Genomic DNA, 24,515 nt, shown 5'->3' on the forward strand with positions numbered 1-24,515 from the left:
CTAAAAGTGCTGTTCAGACCATGTGCTCAACTCCTACAGAAGAGGGACTTTATATCACTCGTGCAGCCCACTCACAAATTTAAGGGGTGACATCCATGGATTCTGAATATATGGTAACCCAAATATTGATCTTGTTACAGAAAATGTGAAATGGAGGGGGCAAAAAAGAGATAAAAGAAGATCTTCTAGATCCGCAAGGAATTAGTAAACTTTAAATACTCCATTTTTAAAAAGCTTATTGTATTGCCGTTGCTATATTGAAATGGTAGTTGTAGATAATAGGGCATTTTCACGTAGCTTTTCCATATCTTGGGCTAACTTGCAGTAACATATAACATCTCCTTGTATCAATTACTGTAAACTAGTAAAGATCCCCACTGTTTTTGTTTTGTTTTGCTTCCTAAAGCCCCCTGCTGCTGTTGATTACACCTAGATCTGCTACTGATTGGAACTGTTAAAAGGCAAAGATAGTGTGGATGGTTTCTGAATCATTTAATTGTAGAACTAATAAGATGTTTTCACTGGGACCTAATAAAACAGATCATATTAATAAGTGTATATACTGTCCATGAAATTTCTGATTGCTTTTTCATAATTTTTGTAGATACAAACGTAAGACTCCTAAGCCTGGCTGGGCACGTGACGTGCCAGTTTCTTTTTTGAATTATGTTACTGGATGTGGTTTTAAGAAAGAACTGGGAGTGTAAGCTATCCAAGAGCATCATACAGTAGAGTTTTTTGCTTTCTGTGAATTTTTACGGTTTTAGTTGTATGTAAATGTTGTGTGGGCATGTTGAATTAAGTAGATAATCACATGACCAAGATATATTCAGCCTTATGTTAATGCTGCTTTTTTAATAGCTGTATAACACACACTGCACTTGGTGCATGTGAACCTTGAAAAATTGCTTCCTTAATACAGTAATGCTTGCCAAATAATGTCCAAAATTGGCCTAGAGCTATGTTGGCTTATCATGAAAGAACCTATTCTCCTTCAATGGTCTGTCAGTGTCCATTCAACCTCTCAACTCTGGCAAGGTTGAAAAGTAATACGTGAATACATACAAGTCCTAAAATGAAGACGAATAAAAATAGATCATTATTTATGGAAGTTAAAGTTTGAATCAGTGGCTTGCCTATGATCTCTGTTACATGATTTTTAATTTCTCATGTAAATAATTTTCAAGAATAAAGGTGAGATTAATATTCAGGAAGGACAGGGAGAGAAAGGAGAGAGGGAGGGAGTCTAAAGCTACCTTAATGCCTTGTAAATCTGCAGCAAAACTGATAATCCGATTCCAAGCATCCAGGAAATGATGCTGCAGAGCAGCTCGCGTATATCTAGGAGGGCATTACAGAGGAGAAGTCCACGCGTTACAATTTGAGATTAACTCACTGTTTCTTCCCATGGCTTCACCAAATTTGTTCCCCTTCCTACATAGATATAATCCCCTCGTGTGCTTTGGGTAAAGTAGCAGTAGGGGCCCAGCTGAATCTGCAGTTTCCAAATTGTTCTGCTCTTGTCAGTGCAATCAGCTAGCCTCTTCTTTGCCCAGTCATGTATTTCTTCTCAATCAGATCTTTGTCCATGCTATCTACATTTTAAAATAGAGTTTGCATTTTACCATTTTGTTACTTTTGCCTCTGACAGTGAGAACAAATTCTGTTTTCACCCACATTGCTTTTTGGCAGTTTATGAGTCACTTTACATTCCAGTTTCTTCCGTGTTAGCTGAATGTTGTAGGATTTGAGTTCAGGGAAATTATTGTTTATAACAAGTGGTTTCTGATAATTATTTTTTTCATTTGTGAAAGACTTTATGTTCTGAGGGATAAAATCTCGCCACTCCTTCTCTTGTTGTCCCTTATATTAAAATTATCTCATAGTAAAAGGAGTAGCCTTCTTTATTCTGCAAAGGTAGTATTTTACCGATATAGTAATGCATATATTACATTAACACACACACCCTATACCCACATATGTGCACATTTAAAGGCTGGGAGGAAGCAAAGGTTTAAAAAGTCGTACCTCATTATTCTAAGAACACAGTGAGCTGCTGGAGTAAAACAGTATCATGTAAAATGAAGTGCTTTTTAAAAAATTTATACGTACCTGATGTGTGCCATAGGTTCAGAATTGATGCTGGAAGGGGCAGAGCTAATCTCAATATTGAATGATGAGGATTGATCATTTCTGTACCACACACTGTTCATGGAATGTAAAGAGTTTATTAAAGTGTTAAACATTAGTTATTGAATACATGTTCCCTACACGTTTTGGCTGTAAAATCACAAGGCAGCGTGATCTACCTTCAAGAATAAAGGAGCCAATCATCCACTTTGCACTTTAGCAGGCTCTTAGTTCCCTTGACCAATTATCCACATTGATTATTTGATTAAAAAAAGAATAAAATAAAATTACACTGTTTAGATACTGTTGTATCTAAAAAGCTTAGTGTAGAAGAGAAAAAAAAAATCTAAAAATCCGACTTATTTCAAGCAGAAAGCTTTCCTTCTGTTTTTCTCTACTCGGTACAAAGACAAATGCCTTAGTGTAATGCTCATTTAATGTAGTAACAGCTCCCAGGATCTGTTTCTTTTCTTTGGTCTGGGTTGTCTTAATTTTCTTCAGCTTATTTTTGCAGCGATCATTTTTTGCCAGACAAACAAGGGCTGAGAATTTTGGACCATATATTATAGATAATAGGGAAAATGGATTCAGATTTTAAACTGAGAGAAAAGATTTGAAAAATGGTTTTCTGTAGAGTTTTCATTGATGAGTAAGATTGTGTCAGTCATTCTGTTTACAATTTGGAAAAGTATTTTTGTGAACTGCTTTTACTTAAAATTGTACCTGCTGGTCCCTTAAAGACCAGCGGTTGCTCTTACAGATGATTCCTGTAACAAGATTCTGCAACTGGAATTTAGTTTCACTGGAGGGAATTATAATGTAATTTATCTCTGAACACATACCTGCTGTATTGATAATGTGCAGTGGATTATTAGTAGAATTACTGTGAACTGAACCTGTGAAAAAGAACAGGCATGGCTTTTTGTGCGATGTTGGTTTTTTCTCTTCTTCCCCCATAAAGTATAAAAAAAATCCAAACCAAACAACAAAAAAAGCTCAACAAAAAACCCAACCAACCTAAAGAATATCACACACCCCTGGGGGCGGGGGGAACACCCCCAAACAACCAGGAAATAAAACAAATTATATGTAATTATTTCATGCTTGTTGCCATTTAAAATGTTGCAATTTTTCTCTTTCCTGATACTTGGTCATTGTACAGCAGAGTCTTGCGAGGGATGCTTAACTGTGTTACTGACATCAAACCCAAGCACTAACTGGAAGCTCTCGGTGCGCTTTTCGGGAATCTTGAGCTTCAGGTTTCCGAGTGCAGGGGAACAACGGCGGGACAGGCTCTTTGTGCTTCTGCAAAGTACTGTGGTGTTCTTTACCTTAATCCCCAGCAGCATCACCTCCATTTCTTTGCCTTGTCATCAACATCTCTGTCAGAGTAAAACTCCAATGCATGTAACACGAAACGAAGCGTGTAGGGGAAAAACATACAGGCTCTCGACTGAAAATAGTTCTTTAACTTATTAACAGACAAGTGTGCATGTCAGAAAAACACACTTGTTTGCTGCGAGTGTATGCAATAGCTGATGGGTAAAGAAACAGAAACCTTAATTGCTGCTTGCGTTTAGGTCACTGTTCATTCATTCATTCATTGCTGGAGCTATGAACTATTCATATGTTGCCACAGTATGTTACTTACACACGACTGCTGGTGAAGGAAGTAAGAGCTAAGATGCTTCACAGCCGTCGACATCGGGGGGATTAACATGTCTGCTTCATTAATATATATGTGCATACATTAATGTTGAAGTATTGAAACTGTTTCAAATGAGATTAAAAACTCTCTCTTAAGGTCTGCTATAGTCCTTAGAAACATTTAAAATTTTGGCATCAGCCTCACCGGTTTCTTAACCATTTTACTTTTACTTTGCCAGTGGGGATACGAGTGCAGACAGAGTGCTCATCGCCTGCCTGCTGCCTGGTTTTCTGTTGTTTTTCCTTAGCTAGGTCTGCTCTCTGTACTTGCTAGCCATCATTAAGCATATATGAATCTCTGTGGAGTGGCAGGCATGGATTCTGTGAGTGACATTTCTGGCAGCGTTTTCCTTGTATATGGCACCAGGCCCGATTTTCTGAAATTTTAAGCATCTATGATCCCCATTTGCTTCCGCTGAAGCTGTAGGTACTCTGTCCTTTTGGAAAGCGTGCTGCTCTCTGCTAAATCTCAGGCAGTTAAGAGATGAGAAAGTCCTGGAAACTCGCTTAACACTCATGTGACAGCCGGTTCTGTATAGCAGCAAGAATATCTATCGCCCGTGTGAAGGCATTGCCTCTCCTACTGTATTAGTTACAGATCCAATAAGCTGCCCCTGTGAAACTAGGTTTGGAGATCAGTAGTGAATTGTTTAGTAATGTTTATTGGAGCTCTTTAAAATATATTTGCAATGTATAAAACACTTTGATATATAGAAGCTCACATTCTAATAAGATTACATTAAGTATCCTAATAAGATCAAGGCTTGAAATTATGTTTTTCCGGATTTGAGTGATATAAATTAATTTTAGTTTAAACCAGTGTCAGTGTTCTTAGATGTTCATTATAAATACTCCGTTTGCAGTTTATGTGGGTCTGCATTTAAATAAAAAAATTCAATTCTCCTATTAACACAAGAAGCATTTTCTCTTCCTCTTCTTCCAGTATGCTGCAGCTACAGATTATCAAGGCAGTGCTGTAATTATTAAACTCAACCAGTAAATTATATCGAGAACAACAGTGGCTGATCACTGAACTCTGCTGGCACTGGCCTTTCACTTCTCATTTAAGTCTAGCCTACTATATAAAATGAATTCATTATTGTCAATTTAGATCCCTTGTGGAGGCTAATCCACATCACAAAGCCATTCTACACAAAAGCAAATTCTCTTCAGGAAGGCCTTACAAGTACGTGCAAACTAAAATATGCAGGAAACTTCCAGTGCACACTAAATTGATTGTTACTTGTAATAACAGACTGACCAGGGTGAAATGTTGGATTAGTTCAAAAAGAACCCCACAGTCATCGTTCTGCTATGATTTCTCTTAGTTTATCCATTCTACTTTTTATTTAATAGCTAATTCTGATTTCTCTATACCCTATTGCACAAAAGCACGGATGTAAAGGACTAACTTGATCTTTAGTTCTTGTGGTTTTCACTGTTAAAATTTGGTGCATGAAGTCGGGGGAGAAGCTGGAGATATCTTTTGGACTCAGATAAATTGTCCTCCAGGTGGGCCACACTGGGTAAAGACACTAGCAGGTCTACACCCAAAGACATTTACATATGTAGCTAAATTATTTGGTTATAGTCACCTTTCCAGGTACACCATCTCCTAGATCAGACTGATACCGAAGATGATATTCAGGAACAGTGCATATTCCTTGCAGCTATGGCCAAGAGAGTTTTGAGAGGTGTTTAAAGTATATTAACATTCTAGTACACTAGCATTTCTATCAGTGTTTCTATCAGATTTAATTATTTAAATATTGAGTATTAAATTTCTTGTGTAGATGTTCAGTGTTGTACCTTAAAGTACATAACAGTTTGGAAAGTTGGGAGTAACAGGAAAGTGTAACTGATGAGTGGCTAGCACTAAGTGTGAGCTCCCCATCAAGCAGCAGACTTCACATCAGCCCTCACAACCTATGACCTGGCTGGTTTTGTTCATTTCATTGTTTGGATAAAGTATAAATATTTTGGAGAAGATAAAAATTTAAAACTGAGTAGCTGTTTTTATTTCTTGATACCTTTTAATTCACAGAAATGTGTGTTTATCTCCTATGCACGAAATTTACCTTCCTGAACCTGGTAGCATTTCAAGTGCAGAATACAAAAAGCGTAATGACTAGAGAGGATCTGTTTCAGTCTTACGCTTAAATGCCAAAGTTTTATGTGTAGTAAAATAGCAGGGAGGAGTTGATTCATTGCATTTACCAATGACTGCCTAAGATTTCCCTCTGTCTGGTCCAAATAAATACAGCTGAGCATGTTTTTATGGATGCCTCAGCTTAAGAAAAAACAGTGCACTTCACTGTCCATTTGGCATGAAGCAGTAGTTACAGTGTAAAATTAATTCTGTACTTGAATTTCTCCAGAGTGTCAGGCATGGATCTTGTCAAATTCTTTACTACTTTGTTTGCTTAAAGACTTTATCCTGAGCTATGGAGTAAGAATCGTAATGACCTTCAAACTCAGTTTTCCAATATTCAATTTACACTATAAGCTAGAAAATCCGCTTCAATTTCTTGAATCCACCTGACTCATTATCAAGTAAACAATTTGTGGTAATTTTTTTTGTGAATTTATTATTTGTTTCTTTTAAAAATTGTTTCTGTTGCAGTGTGCAAGAAATAGTTTAATTCATATTTTTTCGTTATAAGAGGCTAAGAATGTTAACATCTGTGTCTCTATAAACATATTTAAAATTTCAGAGTTTAAATATTTATGAAAATATAAAAGGTAACTTAAAAATAATATGTTTGTCTTGGAAACTTGTGGCCAGAACTTATCTGCACACAAATTACTTTTGGGAAAAGAGAGGAGCATACTTACAGTCAGTTTTAATATTTTTAATGGTTTTCACTTTTTACTTTGCAGATTATATAAAGCCTTCAAATATTAATATATATTCAAGATTAGGGATTTATAGGCTTCTTTCGTTTACCATACATTGCTTGTCCATGAAGTTTTCATGGTCTTCTGATTCTTCTGAACCATAGTTACTGTGCACGCAGATAGACGGTGGCTGCTGCTGCTGCTAACTTTTCATCGCGTAAATAAGTGAAACTCTTGCCCCAAAGATAGCAAAAGCCACTGGAAGGCATATATGCTGCAGGAAGAAAACACCTTTTTTCTAATGGTTTCAGTTTCATGGTTATTGATGTTCTGATATTGGAAGCACGCTGACTTTTAATATTTGACCTTGTCACATATATTTACTTTTCTGATATCTTTAGCTTCTTTTTGAAACAAGCTCAATATTTCATATGGATAGTATATCTGGCTATAGATAGGAGTCATAGTGGTTGAATTATTTTGTCATTACATAATTTGGGAGGGGTGGTGATTAAAGAATCTCTCTGGTTTGTTTATGTCATTTAACTCTTGATCTAGTATTTATGTAAAGAAAGAATTTAAATTTATTAATTACTCTTCAGAAGTGCATTGGACATAACTGAACTGTGCTCTCCTACTCTGTAATGAGGATTTTGTGTGATTTTGCACAGACACTTCAGAAAAGACAATCATTATTCTACCCTTTCTTACCTTCCAGTATGATACAGAGCATTACAGAGACCTTTCTTATCAGAAAGCCATCAGTAGAAAAGGTGGATGTTCTTGAAACTAATGTTACCTTACTTTCTGTATTTGGATTATTTCTTCAGTGCTTGTAAATCAAGGCTAGTTATTCTAATGCGGTGCTTCTTCCTTTAAACATACGCAGATTTTTTTCCCGAAGTAGATACTTAATAGCTTTCCCGCATGGAAAAAAAATTCAAGGGTTTCAAGGAATAGCTGTAGCAATTGCTGGAGAAGTGTATAAATTACCATCTCTTTGGGGTTTTTTCCCCCTCTCAGTACAACTCTTACTATAATTAGCCAGCATTTAACAGCAAATGTTTGCTTTGGTTAAATTATTCAGAACATTTATTTTACTTGTCAAAGGTTAGATCAGGTTGTTGTTTGAACTGGTAATTAAATGCAGCCTAATACACTGTCATATTTATATGCACTATTCAGCCCTGTTTCCTCCTTATTCTGTATAATTTTATAATGTTCAGGGTTGACATTTAGACTTCCAACTCAAATCCTGTTTTCTTGTAAAGAAAGCTAAGATTTTACTTACGTGTTTCATTGTACATGTGTCTACTTAAGAAAATAAGGATTAAGGTTGTCTGGAATATCACAGCTATGTACTTCGTTGTCATAAAATTAGTGAAGACCCTTTGAATATTTTTATTTGCATATTTCAGTAAGTCATTACACAGCATCTGGTATGTATTAATTATTTTTCAGAGATGAAGGTGAGGTGGACAAGTGCAGAACTCTCCTTTACTAATTGAATACCTACCAGTCACAGTACCATACAGTATATTTAAATTACATTCCTAAATCTGGAATATGGCAATATGCATAATACCGAAATATAGACAGGTTCCTAAGATAATTACATAGTGGACTCAGATGAGCAAACAAAATTAAAAAGTCTCAGGGTCAGAACTTCTCATGAATCTAGAGCAGTGCCCTTTGTACATGTACATGAGAGCACTGGGACTGGTTGTTCAGCCTGATAAAATCAACGGGAGTTTTAGAGAAGCCAGAATTCAGTCTTCTGTAGTGTCTCTCATGACAAGTTCAGAAACTATTTTTCACACACTTAAATTACGCAGTTGTTTAATTGCATTGTCATATATATATATATAAAAAATGTGTCCATTCCTTTTTTATTTTAGCTATGTATGTTTCTTTTCTCAGTCAAATTTGAAGAAAGAATAAATTAAAGGGGTTTTTAAAAAACTTCTATGCTCATAGGCCTAGTATTGTCCCATGCCTATGAAAGGAAGAAAGTTTCTGTCCAGTTAAAATGAAATAAGCATGAAAGTGGATCATCATTTCAGCAATTTTTTTTCCTACCATGTGTAGACAAGTATTCCTGCCTTCTTCAGTGCATTTGTGTTGCAGCTTTCTCTTCATGTGACTAATGTAGTGATACGTATACATTTCAACCTACCTTATTTCTCAGCATTTCTAAAACATTTTTGAAAAATCCTACCTATTGTACTTAATGTGTTGAAAGTGCAATTTTGAAAGTCTCACAGTTCTGTCAAATCAGAACTACGCTGATTCGTAGCCTTGTTAAGAAACAATTCAAACTTGATGGTAGTGAAATCCTAATTTATCCACTGTCATGGTGATCCCCCAGACTGTGTTAGGCAGTTGCAAAAGCTGAGACAGTGCCTATACGTTTTATCCTTATTCCTATCTTAAAAAGCCAAAATTCACACCTTAGTTCCTGCACATGTGATCCTGGAGTAGCAGAGTTGATGATTTTTTTTTAAATTTTTTTTTTTACCTTTTCCTCCCCATAACCCTCTTTCGTAAGAAAACCAGCATAGGCCACCATGGGTCACAAGGTAGAAAGATACAGTAAAAATAGAGTTAAAAGTCAATTGTGTTCTTGATTATAATTACAGCATTCCTACTGTGACACTAAAGAAACTCAATGTATGGTGTTCAATTTGTTGTTTTGCAGCTTGTTAAATTTTTATACTTCGTGGTTGTAGGAGGTAGCTAAAAACAGAATATACTGTGCTCTTACAGAAATTATTTTGACCTGTAGGTAAAGTACATTTATTTGTGTATACATCATCTGAAGTGTGAGCCGTTTTGATTGATGTAGTAGATTGCATATACATATGGCATACAGAGGACCTAGGTTAGGGTAAAGTTCTGAGCTCTTTCATGATGGACTGTCTAAATATAAATGAGAATCAAAATGACTAAATTCCTTTTAAGTTGTACAGAACTGCCACACGGGTGTAAGTCTGGGGATGGATATGACAAACTATGTGTGCCTCTAATTAGGAAAATTGGTCTGAAGTTATATAGTTGCTGTATTAAAATTTAAGAAGTATTCACACATTGGTTTGCACCACGACTATTATCGATGGGAATGAAAATGAACTGGAGAGTTTGACGGTACTTCGATCGTAAAAGAAACAACCCAACAAAACCAAAAACTCTGTTCTTTTCCTGCACATCTCTCATGATCGTTCCTGCGGGCTTTGGAAAAGAATGCGAACAGTATTAGTTAAAATATTCTTTAGGCCTCTGTGTTAGCTTTTAAAAGCCAAACTGTCTGTATGTCTCTGGAAGGTGAGACCGCTTTCTTTATCTGCTGTTTCTGACGTGGGTGCAGTAAAAGAGCTCCACTAAATACAGAGGCAATCGTCAATTTAAAGGAGGTGAGGAAATAATCTTTCCAGCAGGCTAACTTCATATAGATACACTGGATGACATTTTTTAGAAATAAATCTTTATGTTAAAAATACCATGTTCAGTTATTTGAATGGACGAAGGGAGTCTTATGTGGGGTTCTTTGGGAGAAAGCAAGCTGACTTGGAGTAGCATAGTGAAGGAGTGATTGTCGGTCTTTCTAAGTAATTTAATTTCAATTACCTTTTATATTTTGCCTTTCATTTCTGTCAAAACCGCTAAACCAAAAATGACGAATAACATTGAAGTTATCTCGGTTTGTTTTATTCAGTGATTTGCTTATAAATGTGGCTGCTAAAACAGATCAAGATTTTCCTTTTTCTTCCACAGTAAAGAACAAGAACTTCCCAAGCACGGGAGTTTGGATGAGTAGACAGAGGATCTGGTGCCTGCCTGAGAAATCCTTAAGCTTCAAGCCTTCCTGGCAACAGGTGGAATTGCAATATGTGTTTGACAGAGAAGAGTCATCTCAGCTAGGCAATCTCTGTCTGTCACCTCTCCTTTGAAGAAAGATCTGTCCCCTCGGTCAGCTTTTTCCTCCTTTTCCATCAGGAATCTAAGAACACCTGCTACTCCCATCTTATGCCTTCCTTTTAGGAGAAAAGAAAGATGAATAATACATGACAGACCAAAATTTCAGAAGTAACTACTAATTTTAGGTGCCTCAAGATACAGAGCCTTACTATTAAGTAAGAAAGAAAAGTGAGAACAGGTCACACCTGTATTCCATATGCTTGGTTTCTTTCCATTTACTTCTGGATTCAGTTCAAAATTCTCATTTCATTCTGCTTAATACGTTAAGTGGTCCATAGCCTGGCCACTGTTAGGTCACTTCTCTACCTCAACTAGGTCACTTTTTTACCTCAACTATTATCAGAAATGTAAAAACATAGTGAAAAGAACATTTTTCTAGGCTTTTTCATGTGATGAGTTTAAGAATGAGATCGCACAGTCTGCAGCAGGAATAAAAAAATCTAAAAGGATTTTAGATATTTTTTTTCCCCTGTCAGAAGGACGGGGGGAAAAAAAAGTATGTGCAAATAGCTGTTTTGTCCAGGAGGATTCAAGGTGTTAATGCTATGGTGATTTATATGTTAAATATTCTTAAAAAGTCATACTGGACCATCTAACACAGATAAGAAAACTGTCTGCAAAGGCTTTCTAAAACAATAGGAAAAATTTAATCAAGGAGGTTTCTAACCATATCTTGTTTACATCTGTTATATTTTTTTAATAAAAGGAGCTTAAAAGCTTAGCCTCAAAGGTGTTGCAAGCTTTCTGTAAAGTATAGTGACAGCTGTTGTTCCAGTACAATTCTTCAAATCTCTTTACTGTTTTGTGGGAATTCCATTTTCTTTTTGTTGGTTGCATACAACAAAACGTAGTATTCAGACAACACTGGGCAATTCAGTCATGCCACAGTGCTTGGTGAATTGGAGACAGCACTCAACTAAGCCTAACATATTTAGGAGCCATCAATCTGTTGATTACCTACTAAAAATCAAAAAGCTTTAGAGAGTCTGCCTGTTGTTCTGCTCTCATTCCCCAGAGCGGAGGAGCGTATGCAATTCTCAGGGCAACTGATCCCTTAGCCTACTACTTCTGGTATTGTCTAAGATCTTGCCCTGCTACTTCTGTTTTCTCTACGAACGTCATACAAACCCAGGCTTTTGTTTCTTCCTGCATGGAGTGTGCTGACCCGCTTCTAAAGCAAAATAAACCCAGCACTTAGGGTAAAGAGAACTTACTGGTGAGAGATGTTTCTGGTAAGACAAATTTACTGCCAAACCAAAAAGCCCTTTTCACTCATAAATTGCAACTTGCTTTTATTAATATTTCCCCCTTTAAACAGTGTATTTTATCCTTATTTCTAAATTAATTTATGTTGTGGATTCTTCTTGTTACTGTAAATTTTAGGGTACATTTCTAAAGTTCTGCAGAATTATTATTATTTATTTCATAGCCAGACTTTTGTTCCTCTCTAACCTTGCAAAGTACTGCTTTCCTACTTGCTGTTTAAGACCTGCATATATTTCAGGTTTTGAGGCGGTACAACCAATGTGCGTTTGATGTACCATGCTGTTTGTACAGGTGACTTCCATGCCTGTCTTTTACATGCTCTGGCAAGGAGCAGAGGCTGCCCAGAAAATATTTTAGGAGGAATAAATGCCTTTAAGAAATCACTGTGCTACAGTGGCCTTGCCTGCCTGGCTTCTCGGTGCCTGAAGACTTCAGCAAGACCACTTGTTCCCTTGGCGGTTTGATGTGCACGTACAGGAAAGTGTGGAACATTTCATCCAGCTGCTCAAAAATTTGTACGGAAAGTACGAGAGTGGGAAGGGATAGGAGAAGAAGTTGTAACGGATAACGCTGTATTAAGAGAGCACTAAAGAAGGAAGAGTATTGCACTGTAATTTTCTCCCATTTATAATATTACTAACCTTGGCAAGAATTAGTACTAGGAGTTCCTGAACACCAGAAACGAAAGAGATTAAGCAGGATGTGCTGAGCAGCAGAGTTCACTGCAAAAGGAAGAACCTGCCTTGTCATCTTTTTAGTAGCATGGAATACAGTGGTATGTTCCCACAGAGGGAAAAAAAAAAATAAAAAAAGCTATGTTGGTATAAAGTGCTTTCATGCAGTCAGCTACCCACTAAGGTTAGCAGGTTTCATGTATACCTTGTGTTTCCAAGTCCTAGGGATTTCCTTTGCTTGAGGTATTCTGTTTTGTTTTATTTTGTTTTATTTAGGTATTGCTGTTTGAAACTCACTACATCCTGGGTATGAATAAGTATTCTACAAAAACACTGAGCCCCTAGAGTGGCTCCTAAGTACCCTGCTTTTGTTACTCCTGATGTGGCAATGCTGAAGAGAAGCAATGTGAGCAGGCAGTACGTGACATGAATACCGCGCCTTACATAGAGTATGTCTTGTGACTAGCATTTTGTTGTGAGAGGGAGCATTCATGGGAAGCTTCAGCATATTTTTTTATGGGGGTAGTCCTACTCTGAAGCTTTTTTCCTCCGAGTATGGCTTTTAGATATGCTCGAGAAGCCGCAGCTCCCATTGGCAGAAGCAATGGGACATCCTTGCAATTTACGTTCATTGCACTGCAGCTGGGTTAGATTTCAGATGGCACCTTGTCTTTGCTTTCCTCTTGCACTCGGTTTTCCTCTCCAACTGTGTCCATTTGACTTCACTCATCAGGATTGGATTGTATAGGTGAACTTGGGTTACGGTTCTTCATGTTATGTAGAAACTTCATTCTAAGATATGAAACTTCATTCTAAGATATGCTCCTTTGAAAGGGCCTACAAAATTGTCCTTTCTCCTTAGCAAATGGGGCTTACTCCAACTTTCTTTGTACCTCAACGTGAGACCATGCTGTTTTAGCATCTGCGTGTCTAGAAGAGAAAACTAGAAGAGAAATATTTGATGTGAATATCTCTGTGCATGCATGAACATGCTGGTGTTTCTATAAAAATTCTGTCAACCCCTGCAGGAAACTGTTTTCTAAAAATAGTGGAAGAATAAAGGCTGAATCCTAGATTAATTGCTTACTACTTTAAAGCTGTGATATCCTAGAAACTTATTTCATTGAATACACTTTTAGTGTCTAAGCTAGTTACTATCATTTTGGGTAAGGCTGCAGGCTAAGCTGCCATTTTTTCCAGTTCACTGTTTTGATGATTTCTTACAGTCTTGACATTCTTTGGCCCTTTGAGTTACATATGTATTACTAAAACATAAAGTGTGTAGCATAGCTTGGTGCCTGTGTGTTCCTGAAAGTAAAACTCTTAAATACTTTAAAAGCAGTCATTTCCATACCATAAACAGCAGTAAACTACTTTAATCTCTTAACTGTCTTCGGAAGGACAAAGAATTGTTTTGTAACCAGGTAAATAAAATATATTCTAAAACAAAATAACCAAGGGATTTTTTTCATTTAATGGGTTTCCAATTGTTTCAATTGTTTTAATATGAATAGGGTTTTCACCACCTGTAGGTGGTGAAGAAAAGGGAGCAGCTTCATAGTCGAATAATGTGAAGATTTGATATCTTACTGCATTTTTCCCTCTCCTTCTCTCCCATCTTCTTTCACTAAAGTAAAACTTAAAGTTTCTTTCAGTCTGATGTCATAGGTTATAGTTTCTAGGCTCTTAATTGGTCTTGTTGCTCTTCTCTGGACTGCAGCAGCGGGTTCTTGTCCTTCTGTGCTGTCCATCTAAAGATGGATACGCTCATTCAGCTCAAGCTGTAGCAGCATCTGATGATGGGACGAGATTTACACATCTCATTTTTATCAACTTGTTTTGGCTACGAGGTACCTTTTCTCTTTGAGTCTTCAGTTGAAGGGAAGTACGGTAAAAATACAGCCACATCACATTTTCACATCTGCTGCTGAACACGCAGATCCTGGAGGTGGGAGGAGTGTTTGGGGGCCACATTTAGCTGTTGACTTTGGATCTCCCTTGGTTTTGCTGGTATTTCTTGTTTGAAATCTATGTTACATCAAAGTTGAGTTCTCTTAACAGCCTCGTTGTGGAGCTGTCACATAAGCCTGCATTAATAATAGGTTTAGTTTTGTGTTGAGGGCGTGGGGTTTGGTTTTTTGTTGGTTGGGGTTTTTGGGGGTTTGGTTTTTGGGGATTTTTTTTTTTTTTTTTGGAAATTCAAAGTGAGACTGACTTTGGCTATTCTGTCTTTTTTTTTTCTTTTGTTTATTTGGTTTTGTTTGTTTGGTTTTTTTACATCAGACCATATTGAACACACAACTGTAGTATTGGGAATTTGAGGCAGTTGATGCTGTTTATACTTTCGTTGTCACCATTTTCAAGATGAGAGAAATTGTTTCACCATAAATGTCAAATGTCACTATTCATAGCATTGTTGACAAGGTTGGTAGGAGCTCTGGATATTGAATACAATGGTCAACATTACATGAGGGTTTGGATCTTCTCCACTTTATTCAAGTTTGTCTTCGTTAGTGAAACTAGCATTTCTTACAGAATCCTGTAACCTCAAGAAAACTGTAAGCTAGCAACTGTGTGAACTTGTGCCCTACCTGTAACACATACGTGGAAGATTTCCTGTCTTCCAAATTAACAGAATATAACGTGTTTACTTCTGATAGTTTTGTGGTTTTTTTTTTCTTTTCTAACTTCCAGCATAAAAAAGTTTTTAAGTATCGTGTGAATTACCAAGAGAATAGATTAGCATGGTCCCAGGCTATTTGTGTTGTGTCTTATCCCTGACATTTTAATTCACTAGTGAATTTATACTTTGCATGTTTAAGTAGTGGTAAGACATGAAAGTTGTAGGGTTAAATCTGTAGACAGTGCTCTAAAGCTCCTATGATAATTGTTCTTAGGTATGTATTCCTTTACTGTGGCTCTTGAGACAACTATTTAATAGACAACATTTGAATAATACAAATGTGCGGTTGGTAAAAATGGATTAGAATTTCAGGGTGGTACCAATGGGTGATATTTAATATTGAATGACATGTATTAAGACAAATGCTTTTATATATAATTTATTTGGCATTGTAAATGCATTTATCTTGTGAGATACAGACCCCCTGTTGCCACATGAAGTATTCTGGAAAGGTTTGGAGTAAATAAATAATAAAACCACTTTGATATACAATCTAACAATATTAAATATTAAGACTTTCACATGATTTATTTTAATACTTAATTAACTTATTTAAAGTCCAATGTAACTCTGTTTTTGTATTAAAGATCAGACAGGCAGAAGTTAAAATGCAGGAAATGTTATTAAATGGGACAAAATTAATTGCATTTCATGATCGTCAGACTCACTGGCTGTTAACCTGTCCATCAGTGGCATGATCTTGTTTGTTTTGTTCTGGATCCCAGCTGATGTTAATGTTAATCTGCTCTACCATGTCAGTCCGTTTTTATGTTTGCATCATTCTATTTTAATGATATATAATCTGATACATTTTATGAAAGAAAACAGACTTGCTTTATGCTATCCAAAGTTTGTCAAATTGTGCACTTCTGAGCTAGGAAGCGTTCCTCCTCAGGCGTGTTTTTTCAGTGGCTGGTGGCGACCTGTGGAAGTGGCTGAATAGAATCTTCAGCTAGTTTTGAACTGGTAGAGGGGAGGTTGGTTGGGCTTGGTGGGTGTTTCCAGAATCATGGAGTCACAGAATGGTGGGGGTTGGAAGGGACCTCTGGAGATCACCTAGTCCAACCCCCCCTTTAAAGCGGGATCACCTTTTGTTGGGTTTGGTTTTGGTTTTTTTGGAGGCACTTGAACTAGTATCTTCTGTATTTAAATGGAGGTGGTAGTAGTAAAGGGCTCGAGTGATGGAGACCAGAAGAGCTCAGTGCTATGAGACGGGTGGTCCATGTGGCCTGAGTAAAAAGCACTCCCAGAGCAAAGAATAAAGCAGTGAATATTACAGGTTGGAACAAAATTTTCAAAAATGCCTTTTGATGAGTGTCTCAGTAAAAGGTATCCAGCTTGACACATACCAAACAGGCCTCATTTTCCAAAGTTCATGCTCAGGACTGTCTCCTTCCTGCTCAGCCCTCTATTAAGAGAAAGCATGACTTTATCCTTTCTTTTTTTTTCTTCTTTCCTAGTTTAGGAGGAGTAATTTAAGGCTCATGAGATTTGGCCAGGGAAAGAAAACACAGGGTCTGGAACTGTTTCTAGATTATTTGCAAGTCATCTGTACTTCACTGCTTTAAATAAACACAATGCATGTTTATTCTCCTAATACTTAATTCCTTATCTACTTCAAAATGTTTTCATATTCTGGAGAATCCTCACTTCTGTGTGCTAACATGCTTGATTACTTCATAAGCTGCAAATGAGGGGCAGAATTGTGAACCCTCATAACATGATGCTGTCAAACTTAACAAAACATGCATAAGACCATTACCACATCAGACATTTGCTTTTAGTCAGGTCGTTTTAATCAATTTGACTTCACAGGGCAGCTAATTTATCACTTAGCTAAACAAGTATTTCCTCTACTTGTCATCAATTTAAGTAATTAAAATGGTAAACTTTGCTATATGGCATGAAATAAAGGCCCAAAGATAATTTGGAGAAGGTGGTTGATACAGTCTCAAAGAATGAATGCAAAGTATTATTTAAATACTTTGGTACGCTTCAGTAGTTTTCAGAAATGTCATATTCCAGTGGCTTTGCTGGTACTGATATAAACTGATTTTTTTATTTTTAGCATATCCAAGATTAAACAGTGTTGTTCAGCTTCTTCCTCAATGTTAGCGGCTTCTCTTTTTCCTTTCTTTAAGCATAAAATGTTTTGCTTTTTTGTTTGAGCGTTTGGGGGTAAGAGGATGTCAGAGAGCGGGAGTGGGACGAGCGCTGCAATTTGTGCAGTTCTTCTGCCCTGATCCTGAGTACCTGCTCAAGCCCACAGTTCCTCTCCTTTCATGTTCACCACCGGGGGATGGGAAGAGAGGGGCAATGGATGTTGTAAAAGCTCGGAATTGCCTAATTCTTTTCCACCTACTCAGTTACACCTTCAAACTATCCTTTGTGAGACTGATTATATTTTCTAATTTTGCCCAAACAATATGAGTACTCCTCGCATCTTAAACATTAACTTTGATATGTTTTGGTGTGTTTTGCAGTTTGAATAAGTCATTTTAAAAAGCCTATATAAATACTAATGACTAAGGGAAACATTTTAGGTGAGGTGGGTTTAGGTTTTTTTTAATTGAAATAATTTAGTAACTATTTTTGAAATAAAGCTTATGATCCATAAACTGCTCCTTTGAATACTGACTATTTGTATGCAGTATCTGTTGGAAGTGAAGAGATGAATGAATATCTGATGACATGTCCAGTATTCATGTCAACTGTGCTGTTTTCTTTATGAAATACTGATTTTAAATTTATCAAAATTTTTGAGATTAGTCTTGCCACTTGCTCTCGTGGTAGTGAATAGTCTCTCTGCTAAAAGAACTCTATAAAGTTCGGGTTTATTTTGAACTTCCCATCTTCTAAGTGAACATTCATTATAATCTGTTTTATTATATGAACATTTATCATAATCTTATTACAGATGACTCTGCTGTTTTGTACAGTTCTGGTTATAGCGATATACTTTTATGTTTGTGTAATACGTGGTTTTGCTGTGTTTTGCCCAACTGTATTCCAGACGTGACTGACTGGTGCTTCATTGGCAGTTCGGCTAGTGATAGAAGCATATCTCGCTTAGACTTTTATCTTTGTCTTGTATTTCTAGCTAGATAGATATGACTTATGCATGTTAATGGAGGTGAGGTATGGCTGAGTTGAGGCTGTTGCCACCGACAGTCTGGTGAAGTGGTTTTCGTTTTGAGTGTTTTAAATATTTTTTTTTAAGCATTCCGAACTCAACAGTTTGAATGGCAATACTGATGTGAGGAAGACTGATATATGGCAAGAGGTGGTAGAAATAATAGAATCTATTAGAGCAGCTAATACAGGAGGCAAAATTTTGTAAACTCTCAGGTGCACAAATCTCCTCATGTCTAAAAAAGAAGCAACAGAGTTCAAAGCTAAGTACTCACTGAGAACAAGAAAAGTTCTCTGAATTTGAATAGGCATGTTAAATCAGACCATAAAATACAACAGGTAATTGATCCCTGCTGTGTAGAAAGAGGTTGTTAGTAAGTTGAGTAAACATCAGTAAAATTTTTCCTAATGGCAACAGGTATATATTTTATTACCTATGGAATATGGAGGAGGTCACGGGGAGAGAATGATGTGCTATAAGCAAGTATCTGGACATATTCAAAACTCGCCTGGAAGCCATCCTGTGCAACCTGCTGTAGGTGATCCTGCTTTAGCAGGGGGGTTGGACGAGATGATCTCCAGAGGTCCCTTCCAAGCCCTACTGTCCTGTGATCTCCACAGGGTGCCTCTGATATCCAGTGGAGTTCTGTGTTGGAGCCCGTATGCCTGCCTTTCGGGGGATATTGGACGACCTCCATTGAGAACTGGGGCCGACAGTACAACCGTGCTGATGAGCTGCCCTCGCTCGTGCTCTGGATTCTCCCCCCGTGTGCTGGTCGGCAAGGAGCGACCGACCCGCGGTGCTGCCCGGGGTGAGGCACGGCATGGCGGCTGCAGCTGCGCCCGCGCCGGGGACGTGCCGCAGCGGGGTGTCCGCGGCTCCTCTGCCCAGGGAGAGCGGCCAGGCGAGAAGTTTTATCTGCCTTTTACTTGGGCTCATGGGTGAATTAGCATCTCTTTTCATTCCTCTAAGTAGATAAATGTTTCATATGCAGCCTTAATTATTTTTTCATGTATATTAAAGAATAGCTGAACTCCCAGTGCTGGGAAGGGTGCCTGGGCTTTGGGTTTTGTAGCCCTTCATCTTTGGAGGGGAAAAAAAGGTAGGAATAGATAAAAGAGTCACTTTTAGCTTTGACTGAGATGTTAGGGTTTAACTAGATAGCCAGTGTCATGTCTTGTAATCTAATAATTGAATTTCAGATGTTTATAACATTTTTATTGTTTCACATTGAGAATGTTTTTAAATTGCATCTTATTTAATATGAACAATATGTTATAGGCCATTACAAATCAACCACAAACCTGTAAAGAATTAATCTTTCTCAGAGTAAGATCCCAAGTGTAATCATAATTGTTTAATAGTTCTCTTTGCTCTTTGTTAGAAGAGCTGAAAAGAACTTAAGTATAAAACTGTAAAGAAAATTGCTTGGACTAAGGAGTGACAAGAATAATAGGTAGTGATATTTTTTTTAACACTAATCAAATGTATCCGTAAACAAACACAAGTAACTGATTAAATCACTGTGCAAGTATCAAAAGGAATTCTATTCAGCGGTTTAAAACTGCTCTAACAGTAAAGTAAATTACGGCTCTTAGACGTTGTAAAGGCGTGGCATTTGAGGAGTATTTAAAAAAAGAGAAGGTGGATAAAGAACAGAAGAATAGAGAAGGACAAACTTACTAGAGCTAATTTCATACCGTGTTCTGGATGTGAGACAAGATGTCTGAAGCATATTGTGCCTTAACTAAGTGGTGGCTGCTAAAACTGCGAAGGCTGGTAAGGTGATTTTGTGCCTGGTTCTCGGTTTGAAAGGCGCTCGGGGTTGTGCCTTGGTCGGGTCGTGTAGCAATGTCTGAAGGACCATAAAAATAAAAAGTTAAATGCTGGCAGCACAGTTCAAAACAAGCTTGTAATTTTTCTGAAGACAAAATCAACAGATCAGTAGAAAGGTAATTAAAATGATATAGCAAAGAGAACCAGAGCAGCAACTAACATTCCAGCAGGAGAAAATGATAAACATCTCTTTTGGCAAAGTTGTTGTTTGGGGTTTTTTAATGTGAATTCTTTCAAGTATTTAATTTATTTATCTAAGATATCAGGTAGTTATAAACATTTCTCTGTATTGTGTAGCCATAAGACTGCAGGTAAACATTGAAATGTTATTTAAGTGGCTAGCAAGTTTATAAATGTTTTTCTCCAAGTTAACCATTCATGTATTTTTCATGATTATGGTTTATAAATTACATAGGAAACACATCATGTCTACTTGCAATCCCAATATGTTTTGTTGAGCTAGTACAGAGTTGTTCAAGGCAATTCTGTTTGTTCAAGGCTGTGTTTTAGTGATGTGTTTCATCAGATGATTATAAGATTGCAATAATTTGGCATAAAGGTGTACCACTGCAAAAGTGGGCAGTCCGACCCTCAGTTCCTGGCTGTGTTTTCCCCAAGAGCTTCAGATGTTCCCTTCTAGCTAAAAAGCAGCAAGAGATGATGGTGTGATCATTTCAGCATCACAGTAACACAGGTGCCGGGACAAATAAAGGACAAAACCCTCAGGGAATACAGCTGAGACACCAGCCTTTCGGGAATGGTCTGGGTGCATTGGTTTGAAGGAAATACCTGACAGTGGCACAACTAGCTTTTTTTATTATTTAGTTGGGGGTTTTTTTCCACATAACTTAGTGGGAAAATGAAGTGGATGGATAGTATATAAAACTGGAAAGGTCTTAAGAATCCTAGTCCCTTTTCATGTATTGACAGTAAACTGAAGGTATAAAACATGTAATGGTCAAAGCCATGCCTTGTAAAAAACAAAGGAAAAGTGTAATTAGTGATTTCTGAATTGATAATGTGCCAATCCTGAAAGTATGGGTGCATTCTATTCTGTTCCTCTTTGTGTTTGTTTTTGTATATTTCTTTTAAAATAGAATTTTCCTGGAATCAGAAAGCTGAGATACTTGAAACTAAGCAGTTACAGTAAATGATGGTTAAAACTCAGACGGCAGTCGTAGGTAGCTACTTGGTGTGCTTGGGCAAATCAAACCTGTATGGCTGGCGTAGTTCTTTTATGTTGCAAGTTAGCTACATCTATTTCAAGCTGTTAATAAATTGCGGTACACTGACCAAAATGCAGTCTCAACAAATGTACTCTTGCGCTTCTAATGCACTAGAAAGGTCGTTTTTCCTTCTTACTGTTCTTACCATACCATCATCTGCTTTTCACCCTTTTATTGACATCCTGTTATTTGTCGCAATGGATATTAGCTTCCAACACTTTCTCCCCTTTTGCCCTTCATTTTTGGAATAACTTCTTTGTAAATATTCACTAGCTAGCTGATTATGTTTCTTCAAATGCTTCTTTAACATCATCTTTCTCGAAAGCTAATATAAATCTTGATAAAACCAAAATCAGCCATCATACCAGTCAGAATTACCTCATACTCTCTTTTTTGCATGTTCTGCATCCCTCTCTCTGTTGTCTGATACTTGACCTATGATTTCTGAAAAAGTATTGGTTAAAAGGAAGTGTTTCTAGGATGAGAGGTGCAGACCCCAGAAGAGTGATGATGGGTCTCACCTCAGCTTTGCTCTGTAACCTCCATCATCCCCAAGGACTATCATCAGTTCTGTGTGGAATCAGGCTAAAAGACGAGTTGGGGAAGCTAGAAAAAAAGAAGGAAAGAGGCTCCTGCCCCACTTTACAGTCTGTCAAAGCCACACTTGGACTTTTACTTGCAGTGTGATAGCTGGAGGTGCTCAAACAATTCTTATCAACTCCAAATAATAAAACATTTGAATGGAAACACTGTTGTTCTGCTATTAGCCATCTAATGGTGATGTTACGCCTGGAAAATAAGGAAAGGTTTTAAGCATTTTTGCTATTGACTTGTGTGATTGAAAAATAGCTAAAGAAACACTGAAGTGTTTGTTTCTCTGTTTGTTTCTCTGTTTTTTTCCTCCAGATAAATAGCCTTCGGTTGGAATTTACTATTGCCAATATGTATCATTCTGTGTCTGAAACCAGTCACCCTTTGCAAACAGAAGAACAAGAAATAGGTGTCGATCCCTTGCAGGGTTATTTGAACAAGCCCGGGGAAGGTGAGTTTTATATTTCTGTACTTTTCTGACTTTTTACCTAGAAACCTTATATAAGTGTGTCACGATAACTATAGCTGTCATAATTTGTTTAATTCTCTCAATGAAGTTGAACAGGGCAACTTAAAGAACATTTCACAGAGTATGGGTAGAACACTGACACTAATGAAAACCACGAAAAGTCAACTTTCAATTACGGACAGAAACATTAGCCAAATGTTTAATGCGCTGTCATCCTTTTTAAATCATAAACCAAATACTGACTTCAGCATAAGAATATTGAAATGCAGCATGGCTTTGTGTTACTTTCTCAAGTATGGGCTCTTACACTGCTTTGGTTTTAGGGAATATTTTTTTCTGGTTGGTTTTGTGGGTTTTTTTTTTAATTCTGCAATAAAGTTCAGGATGTTATTTTTCGATGAGCTTATGCAAATAAAAAGGCTGATTTCCCTTTTTTTTTGTTTGTTTGACTCAACACCTATGTTCTTATTTGGAAAAAAAAAAACAAACCCGGGAAGTTGAGATAGAATGAACAGGCTCTAAAGGTAGAAATTACTATGTAACCTAAAGTAAATTAATTAAATGCAGTATTTGGAAGACTCTAATGAACAGTGAGAACAAACTGCTTGCATAATGCAATGCATGTCTGTGTTGCTTGTCTTTTCTACTTATTTGCTAGTAGTGACAGTATCCTTAGTTCGAAGAAAGTGATAAGCTTAACGAGAAAGCTCGTCCTTGTCATGAAAACATTCCTCAAGTGCTCAGTTATACACAGTGGCACCTTAACTACCTGTAATTTTCCAGTCATTGAACACATGTACCAGGAGGGCAAAATAAAAAATTTATTTTAAATTAAAGAGTTGAAACAACTTTGTCACATTTCCTAAGTCCCTCACCCAGATCATCAACTAGTCTGTGTGGGTGTATCTCTCTATAAATCTTCTGTTTACAAGTGCTTATTAAAAAAGCTATGTCAAGTTTTGCTTAGTCAGGTTTATTACTTCAGTTTATAAGAAGCTGATGTTTTGCTTTAAAATATATTGGTAAAACTTCATTGTCCCTTTGAGCTAATTTTTTTTTTTCATTTTTTTCTTCATTGGTTTATAAAGCTTTTTCAATGTTAGAAAATGAGAATGAAAATCTAGGGGGAAGTATTTTAAAACCTGACGATTAAATGAAATAGCTTTTCTAGGTCAGTGTTCCTCCTCTATTATATTTGACATCTTAACGATATGGAGCCTTTTTAGTTTGATAAACTAAATACATTTTTGTGCATATTTTTAGAAACTTGAAAATAATCTTTTGCTATAACCTAAAATAATAACCATTTTCCACAGGAAATATAGCTTGCTTCTAGTCTACCCAATCAAGAAAAAGATAAGCATTTTCTTCTGATTTTTTTCCTTAAAAAATACTGGTAATTCTCTCAACTCCATTTCAAGAAAAATCAAGATATTAACCCTGTTAAAAAAACACTATAAATTAATTTTACCCTTTATTGTGCCCAGAAGCGATTAGTTACCTTGACTGAAAAGGTTTCTCATTTTTATCCCAACCTTAACATTTCTATGACATACAAAGTTATTAGTATTGAATTGATGTTTAAAAGTGCCATTAATTCATTTACCCCAAATGTTCATTAACAATGTAAATGTATGCTGATGTTCTATGAGACAAGGAAGTGACTAATGACTCTTCGCACTAACAACACTTAAAATGAATAGAAACTTTAGATAGCTAATCTTGAAGTAATCAAGACCCTCATTCAGCTTGGCATCTCTGTATGCTCTAAAACAGCTGTCAACTGTTAAAAATATATACACAACACACACATACGCACATGCGAAGATAAAGATATGTAAATACATGGTTCCCCAAGTCATAAAGGTTACCAACTATGGTACATTTTTTATGTTCTATCTATGTAAATATTTTATATAAAGCATCCATTTCATCTTCATAGGTTTTTTTTTACTGTGAAACACATACTGCATTTTAATTTGAAACT

The 24,515-nt window shown here is 36.8% G+C and overlaps 1 protein-coding gene across 3 annotated transcripts in view; it reads left to right on the forward strand.

Annotated features, from left to right (window-relative positions):
- Window positions 1-24,515, forward strand: part of TBC1D5 (TBC1 domain family member 5) — a 322,332-nt gene that overhangs the window by 106,371 nt on the left and 191,446 nt on the right. For 2 of the 3 annotated variants that reach the window (XM_075745858.1, XM_075745859.1), the window contains one exon: window positions 22,375-22,510. In XM_075745858.1, the coding sequence (XP_075601973.1) occupies window positions 22,411-22,510 (100 nt within the window). In that variant the 5' untranslated portion in view covers window positions 22,375-22,410. Of the gene's footprint in view, window positions 1-19,843; window positions 19,863-22,374; window positions 22,511-24,515 lie in introns of those variants that run through there. The other variant, XM_075745860.1, reaches the window with a different exon arrangement.

Source organism: Balearica regulorum, chromosome 2 (genome assembly GCF_011004875.1).
Source record: "Balearica regulorum gibbericeps isolate bBalReg1 chromosome 2, bBalReg1.pri, whole genome shotgun sequence".
Taxonomy (NCBI): domain Eukaryota; kingdom Metazoa; phylum Chordata; class Aves; order Gruiformes; family Gruidae; genus Balearica; species Balearica regulorum.